Source organism: Leptonotus elevatus, chromosome 15 (assembly GCF_054856555.1).
Source record: "Leptonotus elevatus isolate MCC_2025b chromosome 15, RoL_Lele_1.0, whole genome shotgun sequence".
In the NCBI taxonomy this organism is placed as follows: domain Eukaryota; kingdom Metazoa; phylum Chordata; class Actinopteri; order Syngnathiformes; family Syngnathidae; genus Leptonotus; species Leptonotus elevatus.
Window position 1 is genome coordinate 20,363,052 of NC_141253.1, and position 18,254 is coordinate 20,381,305.

Consider the following 18,254-nt stretch of genomic DNA (forward strand, 5'->3'; position numbering starts at 1 on the left):
GTTGGCAAACTCAGTAACAGGGTTAGCTTTCACTGGGTACGCTGGCGTGACGACCGGGGTCTTTCCTCGCTGGGCCTGGGGTTTGGGGGTGCCGCCTGTCTCCCAGTGCTCCCATCTCCCTTTCCATCCCCAGTGTTCCGCCCCACCACGCGGCTGGAGGGGGGGTGGGCGCAGGTACCCTCGCCGCTTCGTTGTCCGGCCCCTCTTCGGCACCGATGCGATGTGCCGATGTGGTGGGTGGCGGGGGGGCCTCGTGGGGGAAGCGGTGGCTGTGGGCCGGTGGGGTGCCTTGTGGGCCTGCCATGCCCCATTCTGCTGCGTTGAACTTGGGGCGTGGACCATGTTGGAGTAGGGGCGCTCCTGGCTTTGTTCTCCGGCCGGGGGTTGTGCCTTGGCGCTGCCGCGGCCTGGGGGGTTGTGCTTGCTCTGTCCTGGCCGGGGTCGACGGCTCTTCTCTTTGGTGGAGGTTTTCATGCATGCCAGATCCACCACACCAGCATCTACCGAAATTCAAACACAATCTGCCTCTTCCTCTCGTCGTTGAATCGGTGGAGGCTGATGTCTGTGGATCTCACTCTTCATCTTTCCTTCCTTAATTCCTTCCTTCCCTCAGTCTTTCCTTTGGTCTCTTGAGGTCTCCCTAATTTGTTGGAATTTAGATGTTTCTGGGGTTGGTGAAAGATTCTGGTTGGTAAACCGGTGGGTAGTAGGTGATGTCTGGTCGGTGCTGGATTCTTCCTCGGGTCTCCTGACAACCTCACGATTCTAGCTGGAATCTGAAATATTCGGTTTAGGTGAACGGTATGGGATTTGTAATAGGTTTTAGGTGAATTAATGAGCACACACTCACACGCACGCACATATGCACACACACACCCACCCTCACACACCATCACATGCACATACAAAATGATGATGACATGTCGAATCGGTAAGATTACCGAATGAACAATACTGAGCTCTCTCAAAAAAAACAAAAAAAAAACAAGCTGATTCCAATCAACAGGATCGTTATCAGGCTTATGCAGAGATTGCTGATGAGCTGATCTTATATCAGCTGTGTTGAAGAAGGGCAACATGCAAAACCTGCAGGACTCCGGTCCTCGATGTCCACATCTGTGTTATAGTGACTCTGGCACTCTGCTGCAAGCAAGCCAAGAGCACGACTATGGAATATTACACTTAAGAGATGTTTTCTGGTGTTGCTGAGTAAAATACGCCTCACATCTAAAGATCAAGTGGCTTGGGGTCACTCCAACTGACAAGACGGGGTCCATTCGGCTCTTGGCTCTCACGGGTTTTTTTTGCACACTCTTGGCAACGGTATGTAAGGAGTTCCCATAGGTGAGAATGCCAGGAGAGTGTGCAAAGCAGTAATCGGAGCAAAGGGTGGATATATTGGTGAAACCAGAATCTAAAACATGTTTTCAAAAAAAAAAAGGTGAAATAACACCTTTTTTTTTTGTTTAGTACCTAACTCCACGTGTTCATTCTTAGTTTTGATGCCTTCAGTGAGAATCTACAATATAAATGAGTAATGAGAATAAAGCAATTAACACATTGAATGATGTGTGTCTAAACTTTTGGCCTGTACTTGTGCGTGTGTGTGTATGTGCGGCGAGGGGATGGGGGGTGGGTCACTGTTGAACCATCATAACATTTTCATTTTCTTTATGTGTCTAAATGCATTGGAGACATAACATCAATCAATAAACTTTCTTGGAGCAACAATAAAATGCCTCAGAAGACGGATTGTAAGCTTAATGTGGTCTTCAAGTTTGAGGCTGATTTACTTTGTAGAAAGGTCAAACTTCCTAATGTTTTAAAGGGTTCAAATCTTGGATGATGTCCTTATCTGCTATTGGAATCGACTTTCCAGTCACCAGTTCCTTAAAATGTCATGTCAATATATTTTTCCTAAGGTATTGGTTACCCTAGGCATTTGATAGATGCATGGACCAAAACTTTAAACTCTTTTTTTCTCAAAACTAGGGATTTCAACCTGGCAACATTAAAATTGTTGTAACTTGTCAATTTTTGAGGTACACCCATGTATTATACTATGATATGAATATCTCAATTTAGATTTTTTGACATGAGGGCCCTTTTGCCTGAGCCGGTCATATATGGAATTTATTTATCTGTGTCTTTCAGCAATGGATGGAGTGCCCTTCATGATCTCTGAGAAGTTTGCATGTGCCTCATCAGAAGTAAGTTTTTAAAATAATTTTCCGTACCAGTACAGCAACTATTTTTCATGTACTATAAATGAACTTTGGTAATACAAAATAAATAAACACTTAGCTGTTTTCATCTGTAGGTCATGAAAAAAATCAGGACACCTTATAATAGTTTTTTTTTTCAACAAATTTAAACAAATATTTAAGTAATAAGTAAGAAATTAGGACACCAAACAACACAATTGTTAATATTTTGAAGGCAATACACCCAATTAAATTTCAGACATGCAGTTTGGTGTACTCTTGACCGTTGACATGAGAGTGAACACCAGGTGAGAATGGCCTGCTCTTCAGAAAGAAGATTTTTGTAGTTTGAGAGTCTAGTAAGGGATTTAAAAATATCTCAAAACATTTTTAAATCGGTTATTCCACTGCTCAGAATTTTTTTTGTACAAGTGGAAGACATAAAAATTAATTGCCAGCGTGCCCAAGTCCGGTCATCAAAGCAAGTTCACCCAGAGAGCAGTTCACAAGATGCTAACAGAAGTCTTCAAAACACCTAAAATGTTATTTCTGGGACAACTACAGGCTCTGGCGACTAACAGACAAAGAAGGAAGACAAGAGACTTCGATTAATTTTACTCACGAAGAGAATGGACAGAGATGTGCACAGATTACAATCTCCTACCCGCTCTGAAAGCACACTCCACGGAGTCCTCTCTTTTTAATAGGATGTTCTCTAGTTACACAAATGTTGCTGCTCTAAAGGGGAGGGGGAACACACGGCAGCAACCATCACAGATATGAGTCATAGTGCAGATAATAATACAGACGTGTGTTTCTTCAGCGCTGAAGGTTTCAACAGTCAAAGTTTAAAAATTCATATGCAAAGTTTTTCGGCCGCTATCTTGTAATAAAGCATCCTTCCCACGGGGCTCTGCTTTCTTCACAGATAACTCCAACTCACATGATTCAAACATTATACCGCTGAATAAATGCTTTACAATACTATAAGAGTAAATATCGGATAACTTATATACAAACCCAATTCCTAAAAAGTTGGGACACTACAAACTGTGAATAAAAGATTAATGCAATTATGTGGAACTGCCAAATTTCAATATTTTGTTAAGAATGGAACATAGATGACAGGTCAAAAATTTTAACTAAGAAAATGTATCATTTTAAGGAACAATATGTTGATTGTAAATTTCATGGTGCCAACAAATCAAAAAAAAAGTTGGGACATGTAGCAAGTTGGGACACTATACAAATTGTGAATAAAAACTGAATGCAATTATGTGGAACTGCCACATTTCAATATTTTGTTCAGAATAGAACATAGATGACAGGTAAAAAAAATTTAACTAAGAAAATGTATAATTTTAAGGAAAAATATGTTGATTGTAAATTTCATGGTGCCAACAAATCTCAAAAAAGTTGGGACAGGTAGCAATAAGAGGCTGGAAAAGTCAATTGCACAAAAAAACAACAGCTGGAAGACCAGTTACCACTAATGAGGTCCATTGGCAACTTGATATTGGAGCTTTTTGGAGTGGCAGTGTCTCTCAGAAGTAAAGATGGGTAGAGAATCACCAATTCCTCCAATGTTGCGCAGAAAGATAGTGGAGAAATATCAGAAAGGTGTTAAACCAGCGAAAAATTGCTAAAAGGTTGAAGTAATCATCATCTACAGTGCATAACGTCATCCAAAGATTCAGAGAATCTGGAACAATCTCTGTGTGTAAGGGTAAAGGCCGAAAAATCCTACTGGATGCCCATGATCTTCGGGCCCTTAAACGGCACTCACCGCAAACAGGAATGCTTCCTTTCTGAGATTGTCCTTACAGTTAAGGACAATCTCAGAAAGGGATCAGAAATACTTCCAGAAAACATTGTGGGTGAACAAAATCCACCTTGCCAGCCGCCGTTGCCAGATGAAACTCTACAGTACAATGAAGAAGCCATTTCTAAAGCAGACCAAGAAGCACAGGCGTTTCTCTGGGCCAGGGGTCATTTAAAATAGAGTGTGGCAAAGTGGAAACCTGTTTTGTGGTCAGATGAATCACAATTTGAAGTTCTTTGTGGAAAACTGGGGGGCTATATCATACTGACTAAAGAGGACAAGGACAACCCAAGTTGTTATCAGCACTTAGTTTATAAGCCTGCATCTATGATCGTATAGGGTTGCATGAGTGCGTGTGACATGGGCAGCTTCCACATCTGGAAAGGCATCAACAATGCAAAAAGGTATATTCAGATTCGAGAACAACATATGCTCCCATCAAGGCAGAGAAGATCTTGCATTTCTCAACACGATAATGCCAGACCACATGCAGCGGCAATTACAACATCATGGCTGAGTAGGAAAAGGATCCGGGTATTGAAATGGCCAGCTTGCAGTCCACTTCTTTCACTTATAGAGCACATTTGGCGCAGCATCATAAAGGGGAAGGTGCAACAAAGGAAGCCCAAAACAGTTGAACAGTTAGAGAGACGCGTGCTAGTCAAGAATGGGACAGCATTCCTATTTCTAAACTTGAGATACTTGTCTCCTCAATCCCCAGACGTTTGCAGACTGTTGTAAGAAGAGGGGATGTCTCAGTGGTGAAAATGGCCTTGTCCCAACCTTTTTTTGATTTTTTGACACCATGGAATTTAAAATCAACAGTTTTCCCTTAAAATGATAAATTTTCTCAGTTTTAACTTTTTACCTGTTCTCTATGTTCTATTCTGATCAAAATATTAAAATGTGGCTCTTCCACATAATTGCATTCAGTTTTCATTCACAATTTGTATAGTGTCCCAACTTCTTGGGAATTGGGTTTGTACAATTATTCTAACAGCAAGGAGGTGACTAAGAAAAAACATTAAGGCCAGACTTAAGTTTGCCAGAGAGATCATAGACAAAGACCAGGACTTTGGAATTATGTTCTTTTGACCGATTAATCTAAAATGTAATTATTTGGAGGAAGGTTTGGCACAATACAATGTTCCATGAAAATGAACTCATACCAACTGTGAAGCATGGAGGTGGAAGTGTAATGTTTTTGGAGGACCTCACCAGCTCACCATCATACTCTGTCATGAATTCTACAATGTATCACAAGGTTCTTGAGTAAAATGTGAGAGTTTGTAAGAAAATTAAAGCAGAATTGGACCCTTTAACCAGTGGTGGTGGTAACGCATTACCACATTACTCCGAAATGACTACTTTTTTTCTAACTAGCTATCTATAATTTATTACTATTTCCAGAGAAGTAATTAGATTAAGGGTTACTCCAAGTCACTGTGCATTACTTCATTGTGGTGATAGTGAGTCACAAGAACACAGAATAAAGCACAGGCATTTTACTTCAGGAATGGCAACAATCACCATTGGGTTGCAGAAGTAACATGAGGCGCAGGTTTACCATCTCTATTCAGTTACGGTACATCACTCACATATGCACATGCAACAAAACTAATAGTTAATAAGAAAATTAAAGAGATGAAACACTCTATTGCAAACTCTGATGCAAACAACACAAACAACTGTATTGTATTATCGAACATGCATTAAAGGGAACCTACGTATTTTTGTGAGGCATTCTGAGAAGCTGTAATCTTTGCCCTCCCATCACCTTTGATCAATCCTTATCCACAAATCCCTCAAACTCCTCATCTTCTGTATCTGAAACAAACAACTGGGCTAGTTCTCCACCAAAACACGCCAGGTTCCCTCTCGTCATTGCAGTATTGTCGGTCTCGTTCCCGTGCGGCTCATCAGAAATGATGCCGGCTTTTGCGAAAGCTCGATTAGTGCAAGCAGACTTGTTTAGTCCAAGCTTGAACGATCCATTCACAAATTGTGGCGTAACTCGCTTTAACAGTTTCATAAAGCGAAAGTGGAGAGCATCAAGATGTCCAGTTTTATCTTTTATACAGGAAATCCGGCCCTGGTTGAAGACTTGCAAGCATGAGAAACCGAAAGACTCGCGTCATCTTTCAGTTGAGTCTTTCAGATTCTAATGCCTGCCAGTCCTCAACCAGGGCCGGATTTCCTGTATATAAGCAATATGTCGGCAGACAGTCAAGTGGAGTGCTGACCAAAATTGCACAACACTTACAGTTTTTGGATCTCGGTGTACACAAAAGGCGCACCTCACGATTAGGGGCACCGTCGATTTTTGAGAACATTTATGACTTTTAAGTGCGCCTTACAGTTGTGAAAATACGGTACTTCCATGGGGCTGTGCAAACCAATGCTGCTGAAGACCAATACTGCTGACATTTTGACAGTTGTTTCTATGAGAAGAATGTAAGTATGATGCCTGTAGAGTTGAGTCTGTTTTGATTGTGCTGTGTTTAATGGTTGTATTTTACAGGAAAGGCTATTAGAAAAGGCTTAAATTCTGAATCCATCCATCCATTTACTACCGCTTATCCGGGGTCGGGTCGCAGGGGCAACAGCTTTAGGAGGGAAACTCAGTCTTCCCTCTCCCCTGCCACTTCAACAAGCTCCTCCGGCTTCCCAAATCGTTCCTGGGCCAGCCGAAAGACATAGTCTCTCCAGCGTGTCCTGGATTGTCTCCGGGGCCTCCCTACAGTCAGACATGCCCGGAACACCAGGGAGGCGTCCAGGAGGCCTCCGAACCAGATGCCCGAGCCACCTCAACTGACTCCTCTCAACGTGGAGGAGTAGCGGCTAGAGTCCCTCCCGGACGACCGATCTTCTCACTCTGTCTCTAAGGGAGAGCCGGACACCCTGCGGAGGAAACTTATTTCGGCCGCTTGTACCCGGGATCTTGTTCTTTCGGTCACGACCCACAGCTCGTGATCATAGGTGAGGGTAGGAACGTAGATCGACCGGTAAATCGAGAGCTTTGCCTTTTGGCTCAGCTCCTTCTTCGCCACAACGGACCTATACAGAGTCCGCATCACTGCATACGCTGCACCAATCCGCCTGTCGAGCTCCCGCTCTATCCTGCCTTCACTCGTGAACAAGACCCCAAGATACTTGAACTCCTCCACTTGGGGCAGGATCTTATCCCTGACCCAGAGATGGCATGCCACCCTTTTCAGATTAAAGACTATGGTCTCGGATTTGGAGGTGCTGATCTTCATCCTAACCGCTTCACACTCTGCTATGAACCGCTCCAGTGAGAGTTAGAGATCACGGCTTAATGATGACAATAATAATAATAATAATAATAATAATGCATTATTTTGATAAGCGGGCTTGGTACCCCGTACTCCTAAAGCACCCCCCACAGGACTCCCCAAGAGACACAGTCGAACGCCTTCTCCAAATCCACAAAACACATGTAGACTGGTTGGGCAAACTCCTATGCACCCTCGAGGACCCTGCCGAGTGTGGAGAGCTGGTCCACTGTTCCACGGCCGGGACAAAAACCACACTGCTCCCCCTGAATCCGAGATTCGACTTCCTGACAGACCCTCCTCTCCAGCACCCCTGAATAGACCTTACCAGGAAGGCTGAGGAGTGTGATCCCTCTATAGTTGTAGCACACCCTCCGGTCCACCTTCTTAAAAAGAGGGACCGCCACCCCGGTCTGCCAATCCAGAGGCACTGTCCCCAATGTCCACGCGACGTTGTAGAGGTGTGTCAACCACGACAGCCCCACAACATCCAGAGCCTTTAGGAACTCTTGGCAGATCTCATCCACCCCCGGGACCTTGCCATCGAGGAGCTTTCCAACCAGCTCAGTGACTTCGACCCCAGAGATAGGAGAGCCTACCTCAGAGTCCCCAGACTCTTACAATTCTGCTTCCTCAAAGGAAGACGTGTCGTTGGAATTGAGGTCTGCGAAGTATTCTCCCCACCGACTCATGATGTCCAGAGTCAAGTTTTTTTTTTTTTGCGTCCGAGTGGCTGCTTGTTACAGCAGCTCTGTTGTGTTTGTGATTGTTGTATGTTACATTGCAAGAACAAATTATGCAGTAGGGACATTGAACAGCTGGCCGTTAGTATGTGGCCATATTCTCCCATGTCATCACAATCGTAGCGTATGTTCCCCGCTCTGCAAATGCTGACACTGCCAGCGCAACTCTCCACTCGGCTGTGAGCAGGCTGCAAACACAGCATCCACAAGCCCTCCTCTCGATAGCAGGTGACTTTAACCATGCCTCTCCCTCCTCTACATTGCCAACTTTCAGCCAATATGTCACCTGCCACACCAGAGGAAATAAGACCCTTGATCTCTTTTATGCCAACATCAAGGAGTCATACACATCCTCACCCCTACCTCCTCTGGGGAGATCCGACCATGATCTTGTTTATGTTCTCCCTGTGTACAAGCCTTTAGTACACAGACAACCAGCCACCACCTACACAAGGAAGATGTGGTCCGAGGAGGCTGTGGAGACATTGAAAGACTGTTTTGACTCCATGATGTGGGATGTGTTCTGTGATGACCACGGGGAGGACATTGACCGTCTAACCAGCTGTGTGACGGACTACATTAACTTTTGTGTTAACGCTACCATTCCTGTTAAGACTGTAAGACAGTTTGTGAACAACAAACCGTGGATCACTCCTGCTATAAAAATGCTCCTAAAAAAAGAGATCTGCTTTTAAATTGCGGGACAGGGAGCAGATGAGGATGGTGCAGAGGCACCTAAGGAGGAAGGTCAGAGAGGGGAAGAGTAGCTACAGGAGAAGGATGGAAGAACAACTGCAGCCCAATGTCGTCAGCAGCGTCTGGACACAGTAACCTGAGACCTGTGCGGGACAAGGATCAGGAGTGGGTGAATGACTTAAATAGGTTTTTTAATCGGTTTGACCATCTATCAAACACCCTCCCAACTCAACCAACTCTGCTGCAGCTTCCTCCCCCACCTACTGAGAGGACACTCTCTGTATCCAGCGTGGCCTGCTCTACAGCACAGGTTGAAAGAGAACTGTCAAGGCTCAAGGTCAAGAAGGCTACTGGTCCGGATAGCTTAAGCTCAAGGCTCCTCAAATCTTGCGCAAGGCAACTGTGTGTGATTGTGGAGCATATTTTCAACATGAGCTTGAGGCTGAAAAATGTGCCACTGCTGTGGAAGACATCTTGCGTGGTACCGGTGCCCAAGTCATCTCGGCCTCGTGACTTCAACCACTACCGACCACTAGCCCTGACATCTCACCTGGCAAAGACCCTGGAGAGACTGGTCCTCCACCACCTGCGTCCCCTCGTGAGTACTTTGGCAGACCCACAATAATTTGCCTACCAGCAGGGAATTGGAGTTTAGGACACCGTCATCTTTCTCGTCCAGAGATCCCTTTCCCATATGGAGAGGCCCGGAAGTACTGTGAGAATCATGTTCTATGATTTCTCCAGTGCTTTTGATACCATCAAGCCAGATCTCCTGAGGGGTAAACTGGAGCTCAATGGGGTGTGCCACCAGCTAACAACACGGGTTCTGGACTTTCTCACCAATAGGCCGCAGTATGTGAAGACGAGCGGCCGTGTGTCTGATACGATGATCTGCAGTACGGGGGCGCCTCAAGGGACTGTTCTAGCGCCTCTACTGTTCACCATTTACACAGCTGACTTCTCATACTACACGACGAACTGTCACCTACAAAAGTTCTCGGATGACTCTGCCATCTTTGGTCTCATCAACAATGGAGATGAGACAGAGTACCGAGAACTGAACAAGAACTTTGTGGCCTGGTGTGAGGAAAATCGCCTCCGAATTAATGCAGGAAAAACTAAGGAGCTGGTGGTGAATTTTCGCCTGAATAAAGGTTATTTAACTCACCCCCTTTTGGTGAACATCTAGTGAATAGACATTGAGATAGTGGACTCTTGCAAGTACTTGGGTGTTCACCTCATTAGGAATCTGGATTGGACTGACAACACTCAGGCTCTGTACAAAAAGGGACTGAGTAGACTATACCTGCTACGTAGACTGAGGTCCTTCGGGGTGCGGAAGGACTTATTAAGGACCTTCTATGACTGTGGTGGCCTCAGTCTTATTTTACGGTGTGGTTTGCTGGAGCAACAGCATCTCAGCTGCGAAAGAGAAGAATAGACTGAACAAATTGGTGAAGAAGGCAGGCTCTGTTCTAGGCTCCAGTCTTGAAACGGTAGAGGTGGTAGGCAACAGGAGAATGGTGACAAAGCTGTCATCTATCCGGGACTGTTCGAGCCATGGAGAGCACCATTAGTGCTAGGCTTCTTCACCCACACTTGTAACAAGGAAAGGTACCGAAGGTCCTTCCTACCCAGTGCTGTTAGACTTAACAATCAGCTGTACTCTCGGTAGACCATTGATGTGGTGTGATGTAATGTTTTAGTTTCAAATGTAACAAAAGTGATGTTGATCGATTTGCACTATTGTGTTTCTCGGTTTTTATTTATCTATAGGCTGCATAAGTATTTTTTGTGATACATATTATTTATATATGATGTGTGATGATGTGTATTGCTGCTGGTAACGCTGTAAATTTCTCCACTGTGGGATAAATAAAGGTGTATCTTATCTTATCTCCACTATACACAGTGTTAATGGTGCACTGCTTTCCTCTCCTGAGACGCTGGATGGTGGACCAGAATTTCTTCGAAGCCGTCCAGAAGTCATTTTCCATGTCCTCACGGAACTCCTCCCATGTCCGAGTTTTTTCCTCAGCGACCACCGAAGTTGCATTCCGCTTGGCCAGCCGGTACCTGTCAGCTGCCTCTGGAGTCCCACAGGCCAAAAAGGCCCGATAGGACTCCTTCAGCTTGACCGCATCCCTTCTGGTGGACACCAGCGAGTTCAAGGATTGCTGCCACGACAGGCACTGACCACCTTATGGCCACAGCTTCAATCAGCCGCCTCAGCAACAGAGGCGAAGAACATGGCCCACTCAGACTTAACGTGCCCCGCCTCCCCCGGGACAAGAGAGAAGTTCTGCCGGAGGTGGGCATTGAAACTCTTTCCGACAGGGGATTCCGCTAGACGTTCCCAGCAAACTCTGCGTTTGGGTCTGCCAGATCTGACCGGTATCTTCCCCCACCATCGGAGCCAACAGACCACCAGGTGGTGATCAGTTGACAGCTCTGCCCCTCTCTTCACCCAAGTGTCCAAAACATGCGGCCGCAAACCCGATGACACGACTACAAAGTCGATCATTGAACTGCGGCCTTGGGTGTCCTGGTGCCAAGTGCAGCCCCACTCGAGAGGATTGGTACCAGAGCCAAGCCGTGTGTGGAGGAGAGTCCGACTATATCTAGTCGGAATTTTTCTGCCTCACACACCAGCTCGGGCTCCTTCCCCACCAGAGAGGTTACAATCCATGTCCGAAAAACAGGCATGAAAACAGGTCAAAATTGTGGCCATTAATATCAAACCTGAGGGTTATGGGATGGTGAGTTTTAATGTATACAAGATTTTATGGCCTCAAGAAAAACTGTTTGCGAAAATGTGAACGTCTCTGCTACATTTATTGGACCGTGGAAATACACCATGTGCTGCATTTAAGTAGGGATGGGTACCATTCGCATTTGAACCGGTTTGGTTCCAATTGTCGGTGCTGGGGTATCGATACCGGTACTGAACAATACCAATTTTTGGTACTGTTGTTCTGTTGTTTGTGGTAATAAATATACATTTATTTGACAATAAAATAATAATAAAAAAAAATAACATTCACTTTAACAGTAATTTTTCATTAATTAAAATCAGTCATGATGTTTTACTATATGTCAGATTTTCTGACAAATAATAAAACGAAATGAAAATGAATTCATAACACATGAGCCAGAAAGGATGGAGTAAAAAAAATCAAGATATAACATTAATAAAGTATAAGTAATACCATCAATTAATATTAAAAATAACAAAAATAGAAGCAAAGTTCTTTACTATGAACAACATTAAGCAGTTAATACAAGAACAGACGCTAAATAATTGTATTAGTGTTATTTTGGTTCTTTGTGCAGTTTTTCAAGAACATGCATGCGCGATGAATTCTGATCCCAACTTTGAGTGAAATCTCGCAAAAAATGACAGTTGGAAGAGGATATGAACAATGACAATGAAGAGAATAATTGGGACTCTGAAGCAAACTCAATGTAGAATGTATCTAACGCGGTACATAATGTTAGCTAGTGCTACAGATTGGCCACAAGATTTTGCAGTTTTATCGTTACCCATTAAAATATAATTATGGTATAAGTAATATATTGTAACAATGGTAAAGCCACACACCTTATAACATGTATCAAATCGGTGGGTGAAGACGGATCTGCTATGTCTGCGTGTTACCCGCATATGGCGAGCCGATGGCGGGGACTTTCCAGCCGCCGCTCAGCCTCCGCACCAAAACGTCCACGCAGGTGTGGGGCACAACCCACAAGCAAAGTATGCTGGGAACCGCGAAGCTTCACTCTCGTTTGACTTGCAGATGGTCAAATCTCGCTTGCTTATTAACCCAAATCCCAAACCCGGAAAGGCATTTTAGTGTAGCGTAAATAAATGTAGCGCGAATTCGTGACGTCAGTACGCTGGTTGTGCTTACACTGCTGCGTTCAAGTGCGCCATGGAAAATTACACATCTACTCCCGGACAGTTACAATTTAAGACGTGCTTCGGAACATGGCACTGTTTGATTTAACATGAATCGGTGCCAAAGTGGAGAAACTTTCTGTGCTGAGAAGCAATAGGGACGTGGAAGTAAGCGTCCTTCAGATCGATTGACGTGAACCATTCCCCTCCAGTGATCGTCCTCAACATGGCCGACGTAGTCAGCATGCAGAAGGGCAACACCCTGAGGTAACGGTTGAGACCTTAGATCCAGGATAGGGCGCGTATACAAGTGTGTGTGTGTGTGTGTGTGTGTGGTGCATTAAATAGGATAAAGAAACTGCATGTTTGCCAGGGCACGGCCGGCCGCCGGGAGCCGAGGATAAACACGAGAATTGTACCAGTAGGAATGAAGGTCTGTCAAAAAAAGACGAGATTCCGGGATCCAAAAAGACTCAGTTGAGTAGTCCATCAAAGAGAGCCTACACTCGGAGGCTGAGAAAAGCCAGACGTGTCCAACTTTAAACATTGGAAGGGGCTAAGCTTAACAACGCGCATCAATTCCGCTCCAGATGAAGAATTTTCAGGAGGAGGAGAGGACGGGGCAGTGGAAACAGAGTCCATTCCCGTATATGCCTCAGAATCCCGAATGGAAACAGCATCCTCTGTGACGTCGTCATCTTTGGAGGGCAATTGGAGTGTTGAATCCGGCATGGCCACCTCTGCATAGGGCAACGACACTGCAGAGGCCTGAGAAGCAGAAGGGTTTTGATTACCCAACTGAGCCTGTATTGCCATCACACTCGCCTCCAAACGGCTCAACTGCAAGCCAATCTGAGAGTCAGCCCGACGGAAGCAGGAGAAGCAAACGTGTGCTTTGTCCCGGGGGGGTGGTTTAGCATTGCCAACACAGACAATGACCGCCCCTGGTCAGCCGCTGCGTCCTGGTGAGGTGAAACATCAGTTGTGTTCACAGGAGTTATGTAGCAGTTGCCTCTTCGGGCAAGAAGGATCCGCCACAGTGTTTACAGCGAGCGTCGTCATCCATAGCAGCCTCCAATCGACGCGCAATAAGTGTGCGCAAGTCAACAGGCTGCTATCTTTGTGTGGGAGAGGAGGCGAAAACCAGTCTTTTCACCAACGGAACAAACAAATCCACAACGTACTCACAGCAACACGTAAGTGACCGTTTGTGTCGTCACCCAACGTACTCACGAACTTGATACTGCACTCAACGATGAGGTGTGGAAAACATGGAAAGATGGAAGGGGAGCTCCAGCGTCCGTACATATATTCCAAAAGCTAAAAAATACACCAAGCCGTCACAACCAAGGGGGGTGGGGAACCCGCTGCCCCGATCAAAAAGATCACAGACCACCAGCAACGGCTGCGAAGAACAGCGGTAAACACCATGAGTTAACCATGCAAGAAGGTCAAAGAGACTGGGTTCCGGTTGTGATCCTTTTTATGAGGATCACGTCAGCCGGAACTCTGGAAATGTCCTTTTATGAATTCTTTCTCGAGTGACGCATGCGCGTGGGGGATTTCGTGTTGTTTCAGCACCGCCACCTGGCGGTCGGGAGGGACGAAATAGAACCATATCCAAATTCAGAGACATGACAACTGGACCATGATCCGAGAGAGTTTGCGGTTCAATGTGGCAATCTTGCACACTGTGGACTGGAAATACAAAAAAAAGTATTTTCTAGAGTGGCTTTTGTAGACTCGAAAAAAGAGTGTAATCTCTAACCCTTGGATTTTTCACACGCCATACATAATCAAGCCCCAATTCTTGTAGCATATTACACACTCTTTTTTGCCGAGATTTAGATGACAGAGTCCTTTTCCTTTGTTCAAGTGGAAATTTGTCGATATATTTATCTATCACACAATTTAAGTCCCCTCCCAGTATTATAATTACTTTTGAGTTTCCAGCTAGAATTTGAGTTATCATTTAAAAAAAGCGCAGGTCATCCTCATTAGGACCATAAATATTCATAATTGTCCGAAAGACCTCCAATAGAACCTATGACAATTACCCAACGGCCATTTTTGTCTTTAAGTACTTTTTCTGATACAAACCCTAATGATCTATGGCAGGGTATAGCCACTCCTCTTTTCTTATATTTTTCATATGAGGCACTAAATATCTGTTCCACCCACTTTCGTTTTAATTTGGCATGTTCTACCTCATTTAAATGTTTCTTGTAGAAGCCCAATTGAACAATTCAGTCATTTTGAGTCAAAAATCTTTTTCCTCTTTATAGCATGGTTTTGACGATTAACTCTTTGACCGCCAAAAACGTTTAATAACGTTTAGTAAAATCCAAATGAGTGCCGCCAAAAACGTTAAAAGACGTTAACTATGTTTTTTAATGGAAACGGGTGGAGAAAAGCCTTGGCCAGCTGTGCTCAAAGTATCAAGCAGATCGAGTTAGTATAATGACTATTTAAAAGCACTAGATGGCAGCGATGACTCTTTTGGGACAAGATCGGGTAGGAGTCAGTAGTAGAAGAAGTGAGGTGGAGCTAGAGTGTTGAGGGGAGAATGGCTGAGGAAGCGAAAATGGCGACAGGTTGCAAGCAGCTCACGCTTGAGCATTTTTTTCAAAGACGAAAAGCATTGACCAGTGCTAAAGAGCACATTGATGATGATGATGGTGACTCCGAGGTTGACGCCGAAGTTGGAAGCGTTGACGCGGCGGCTTCGACCACGTCGTAAAGCCTCACTGGCTAGCGATGCTAATGCCGGAAAACGTGGTGCACAACCGAGCACTTCTGCACAGGCGGACGTTCAATCGGACGATGAAGAGTACCCTGAGTCCAATGCATATTCATTGGAGGAGTGGGTACAGTCTGATCACGGAGAAGACACTGGTTTTGGACTACGATGCCATCATGAATGGAGTGGATAAGATGGATCAGAACATCTCTTACCACCCGGTATAGGAACTGAAGGACATGAAGGAAGCCAGACGTAACACCAGGTCACCGTATCATGATCCTGAGAGTAGACTTGATGGCAACATGGCCAAACACACACTGCAGTATATACCTGCTACTCCCCGGAAAAAAAAGGCCGTCAAGTAAGGGTAAGGGTCTGCACCGCAGTGAAACTAATCTGTGGTGCAAATTCTGCTGCGTCCCCTTGCACGCAGGGGAGTGTTACACAATATACCACACAAAAAGAAAAACTGTGTAGTTCCACACAATTGTAAATAGTACCACACATGCACAGTTGCACACATTTGTAAATAGTTTGCCAAATTGTTTTGTCAAATTGTTACACTGTTGAATGTAAATAAACGTATTTTACTATCAAAAAACACTTTTTCATTGTTGGTGGTAGTGTTTTACAGAAGTAAAGCACTGTTTAGGTGTTTGTGGCATCATTCATGGGAAAAAAAGGTGTCAAATTCACTAGAGTGCATGAAATAATATAGTTTCACAAAAAGCTTGATTTCTATGTATTTTGGTCCAAAACAGAGCATTTGGGTGAAACTAACCTATTTTCTATTGTTGATTACTGAAAAACTGAATATAGTAGAAACAAACTTTGTTTTTCTGATGAAAGATGAGAGTTCAATCTTTCATTTGGTAGTAGCTGTGTTTCCATAGTCCAAACACAAAATTTTCTGTGAACCTTGAAAGATCAGACAAAATGCTCTAAATCAGCTGGCACCCACATGTTCTCTTTTCTGAAAATGGTTGGCAGTCAGAGTTATTAATGTTGTAACAAAGAAGAAGTCATGTTGACCTACTAAAAGTAAAATTTGTGATTTGATCTCTTCTCACATATCTTAACATATACATTACCGACCAAAATAACTACTTCAAAGAACACTTCTGTGTGGGCACATCGTGAGGTCTTATATGTGACCCCAGAAAAGCCAGAATTTTTTACTGACTAGGAGAGAAGGCCTCTATTCTCGTTTCCTCGTAAAGTGCCCTCCATTAATTGTATTCACATAAGAAGTCAGAACCTCCTCGAACAGAAAAAATGTAAATCGACATAAATTCACCCAATTTTCTCTCAATATAATCTCAGTGTATATGTCCCACAAAGTCAATTCCAACGTTTCCTTACCAGAATGTTTTCAATTGTCCGCTCGCCTGTATGCATCCAACTTTTTCTTGAATCCTTCCCGCGGAGCCTCCAACTGCTGCTCTCCTCCTCTTGAAGTGAAGACCGTGACTTGTGCCACATCAGATTTTTTTATTTTGACAGCCCAGCTCGTCTGGGGTTTGTAGACAGCCACGGAAAGGCCTCTCTTCACCATGTCGCTCCTACGCTGAGTTGTAAAGGCACGTCTCTCCCTCGTAGAACACTCTCAATCCAGCTAGAAATTGTGTCTGGAATCGAATGCCTTTCTCCCACAGCGCCCTCTTTGCCTCAATGTATTCCCGGCGCTTCCTCAACATCTCCCGTGCGTAGTCGTGGTCAACAAAGACTCTCTTATTGTACAGAAACCCCCTTTTGCGCCATACATTCTGCATGATCTCTTCTTTCATTTTACTACTGGCAAATTTCACTATTACCGACCTTGGGGGACACTCGGCAGGTGGTTTCAGGCCCAGGGCATGGTGCGACCGTTCAATTTTGAGATCGGTGTTGCTTCTCTTTAAGCACTTGTTCCACAAATGTTATCATCAATGTGGTCTTGCTCTCGGCCCCCTCCTCAATTCTGTGAATTCTTGTGTTGTCCCGTCCCGCTCGTCCCTCTTGGTCAGTTAGCTTATCTTCCAACTTAGCTTGTAGCTTCAGCAGCTCCCTCGTAGCTTCTTCTAGCCCCTGCACTCTTACCTGAGTCTCTGAAATGCGCATTTCGGCATGATCAATTTTGTTGTCTTAATTTCATAACTTGCGGCGAAATCATCTGCGTCAGATTGAGTTGTTTCGACCCGTGGGATCGACTTTTTATTTGATTTGGACATGTCGCCAACGCCACTTTAAACTCAAGTTGTCTTGTCAAATAATTATTATACCAATTATGGCGTTTCCCAAAACTGAAAAGAGGAGCTCTTCAGTCTTGCTGCCTACTCCTAAACCGTAAGTCCCCAAAAACGTTACACCGGATGGATGGTGAAAAAGACGACCAGACAGCAGGGCTTGACACGGTGACCAATTGATCACAAATGCGGCCAATTTAACAGTGTTTGCTGGTCAAAAAAAAATCATATGGTCGCAAATCTGGCTTTTCCTTTGAAGTGTGATAACTCAGACACATCAACACCAAACTTTTTTGTAATGCCAACCGTTTTTATCACATTCATTTTGACCAATCTGCAGCGGACTTTGCACAAGCAAAGTCATTTATTAGCCTATGGCAGCAGTTAGTGGATTTTGTGTGTTAACACATGTTTATGACTCATCAAAGAAGCGATTGCATCAGTAATCACGGAAAATGCATTATAACACATCAGGTTTCCAGCATATCAAAAACTGATTTATAACGGGAGTCAATGAGCCAAAATCAGGCATTATTACAAGAATTTCGGGTGAATCTCTCCCTCCTGTTTGCAATAATTATAAATTGCAGCATGGCGCCATTTTGAACTTCTACATTTTTACTTAGT

General features: G+C 44.3%; 1 protein-coding gene across 8 annotated transcripts in view; it reads left to right on the plus strand.

Moving 5' to 3' along the window:
- Nucleotides 1-18,254, plus strand: part of mvb12ba (multivesicular body subunit 12Ba) — a 101,002-nt gene that overhangs the window by 66,541 nt on the left and 16,207 nt on the right. For 4 of the 8 annotated variants that reach the window (XM_086095847.1, XM_086095845.1, XM_086095848.1 and 1 more), the window contains exon 8: nt 2,155-2,210. The exons of 2 other annotated variants lie outside the window; for them this stretch is intronic. In XM_086095847.1, coding sequence (XP_085951973.1) covers nt 2,155-2,210 — 56 coding nt within the window. Of the gene's footprint in view, nt 1-2,154; nt 2,211-6,547; nt 9,433-10,673; nt 14,449-18,254 lie in introns of those variants that run through there. 2 more of the 8 variants (XM_086095850.1, XM_086095849.1) reach the window with 2 other exon arrangements.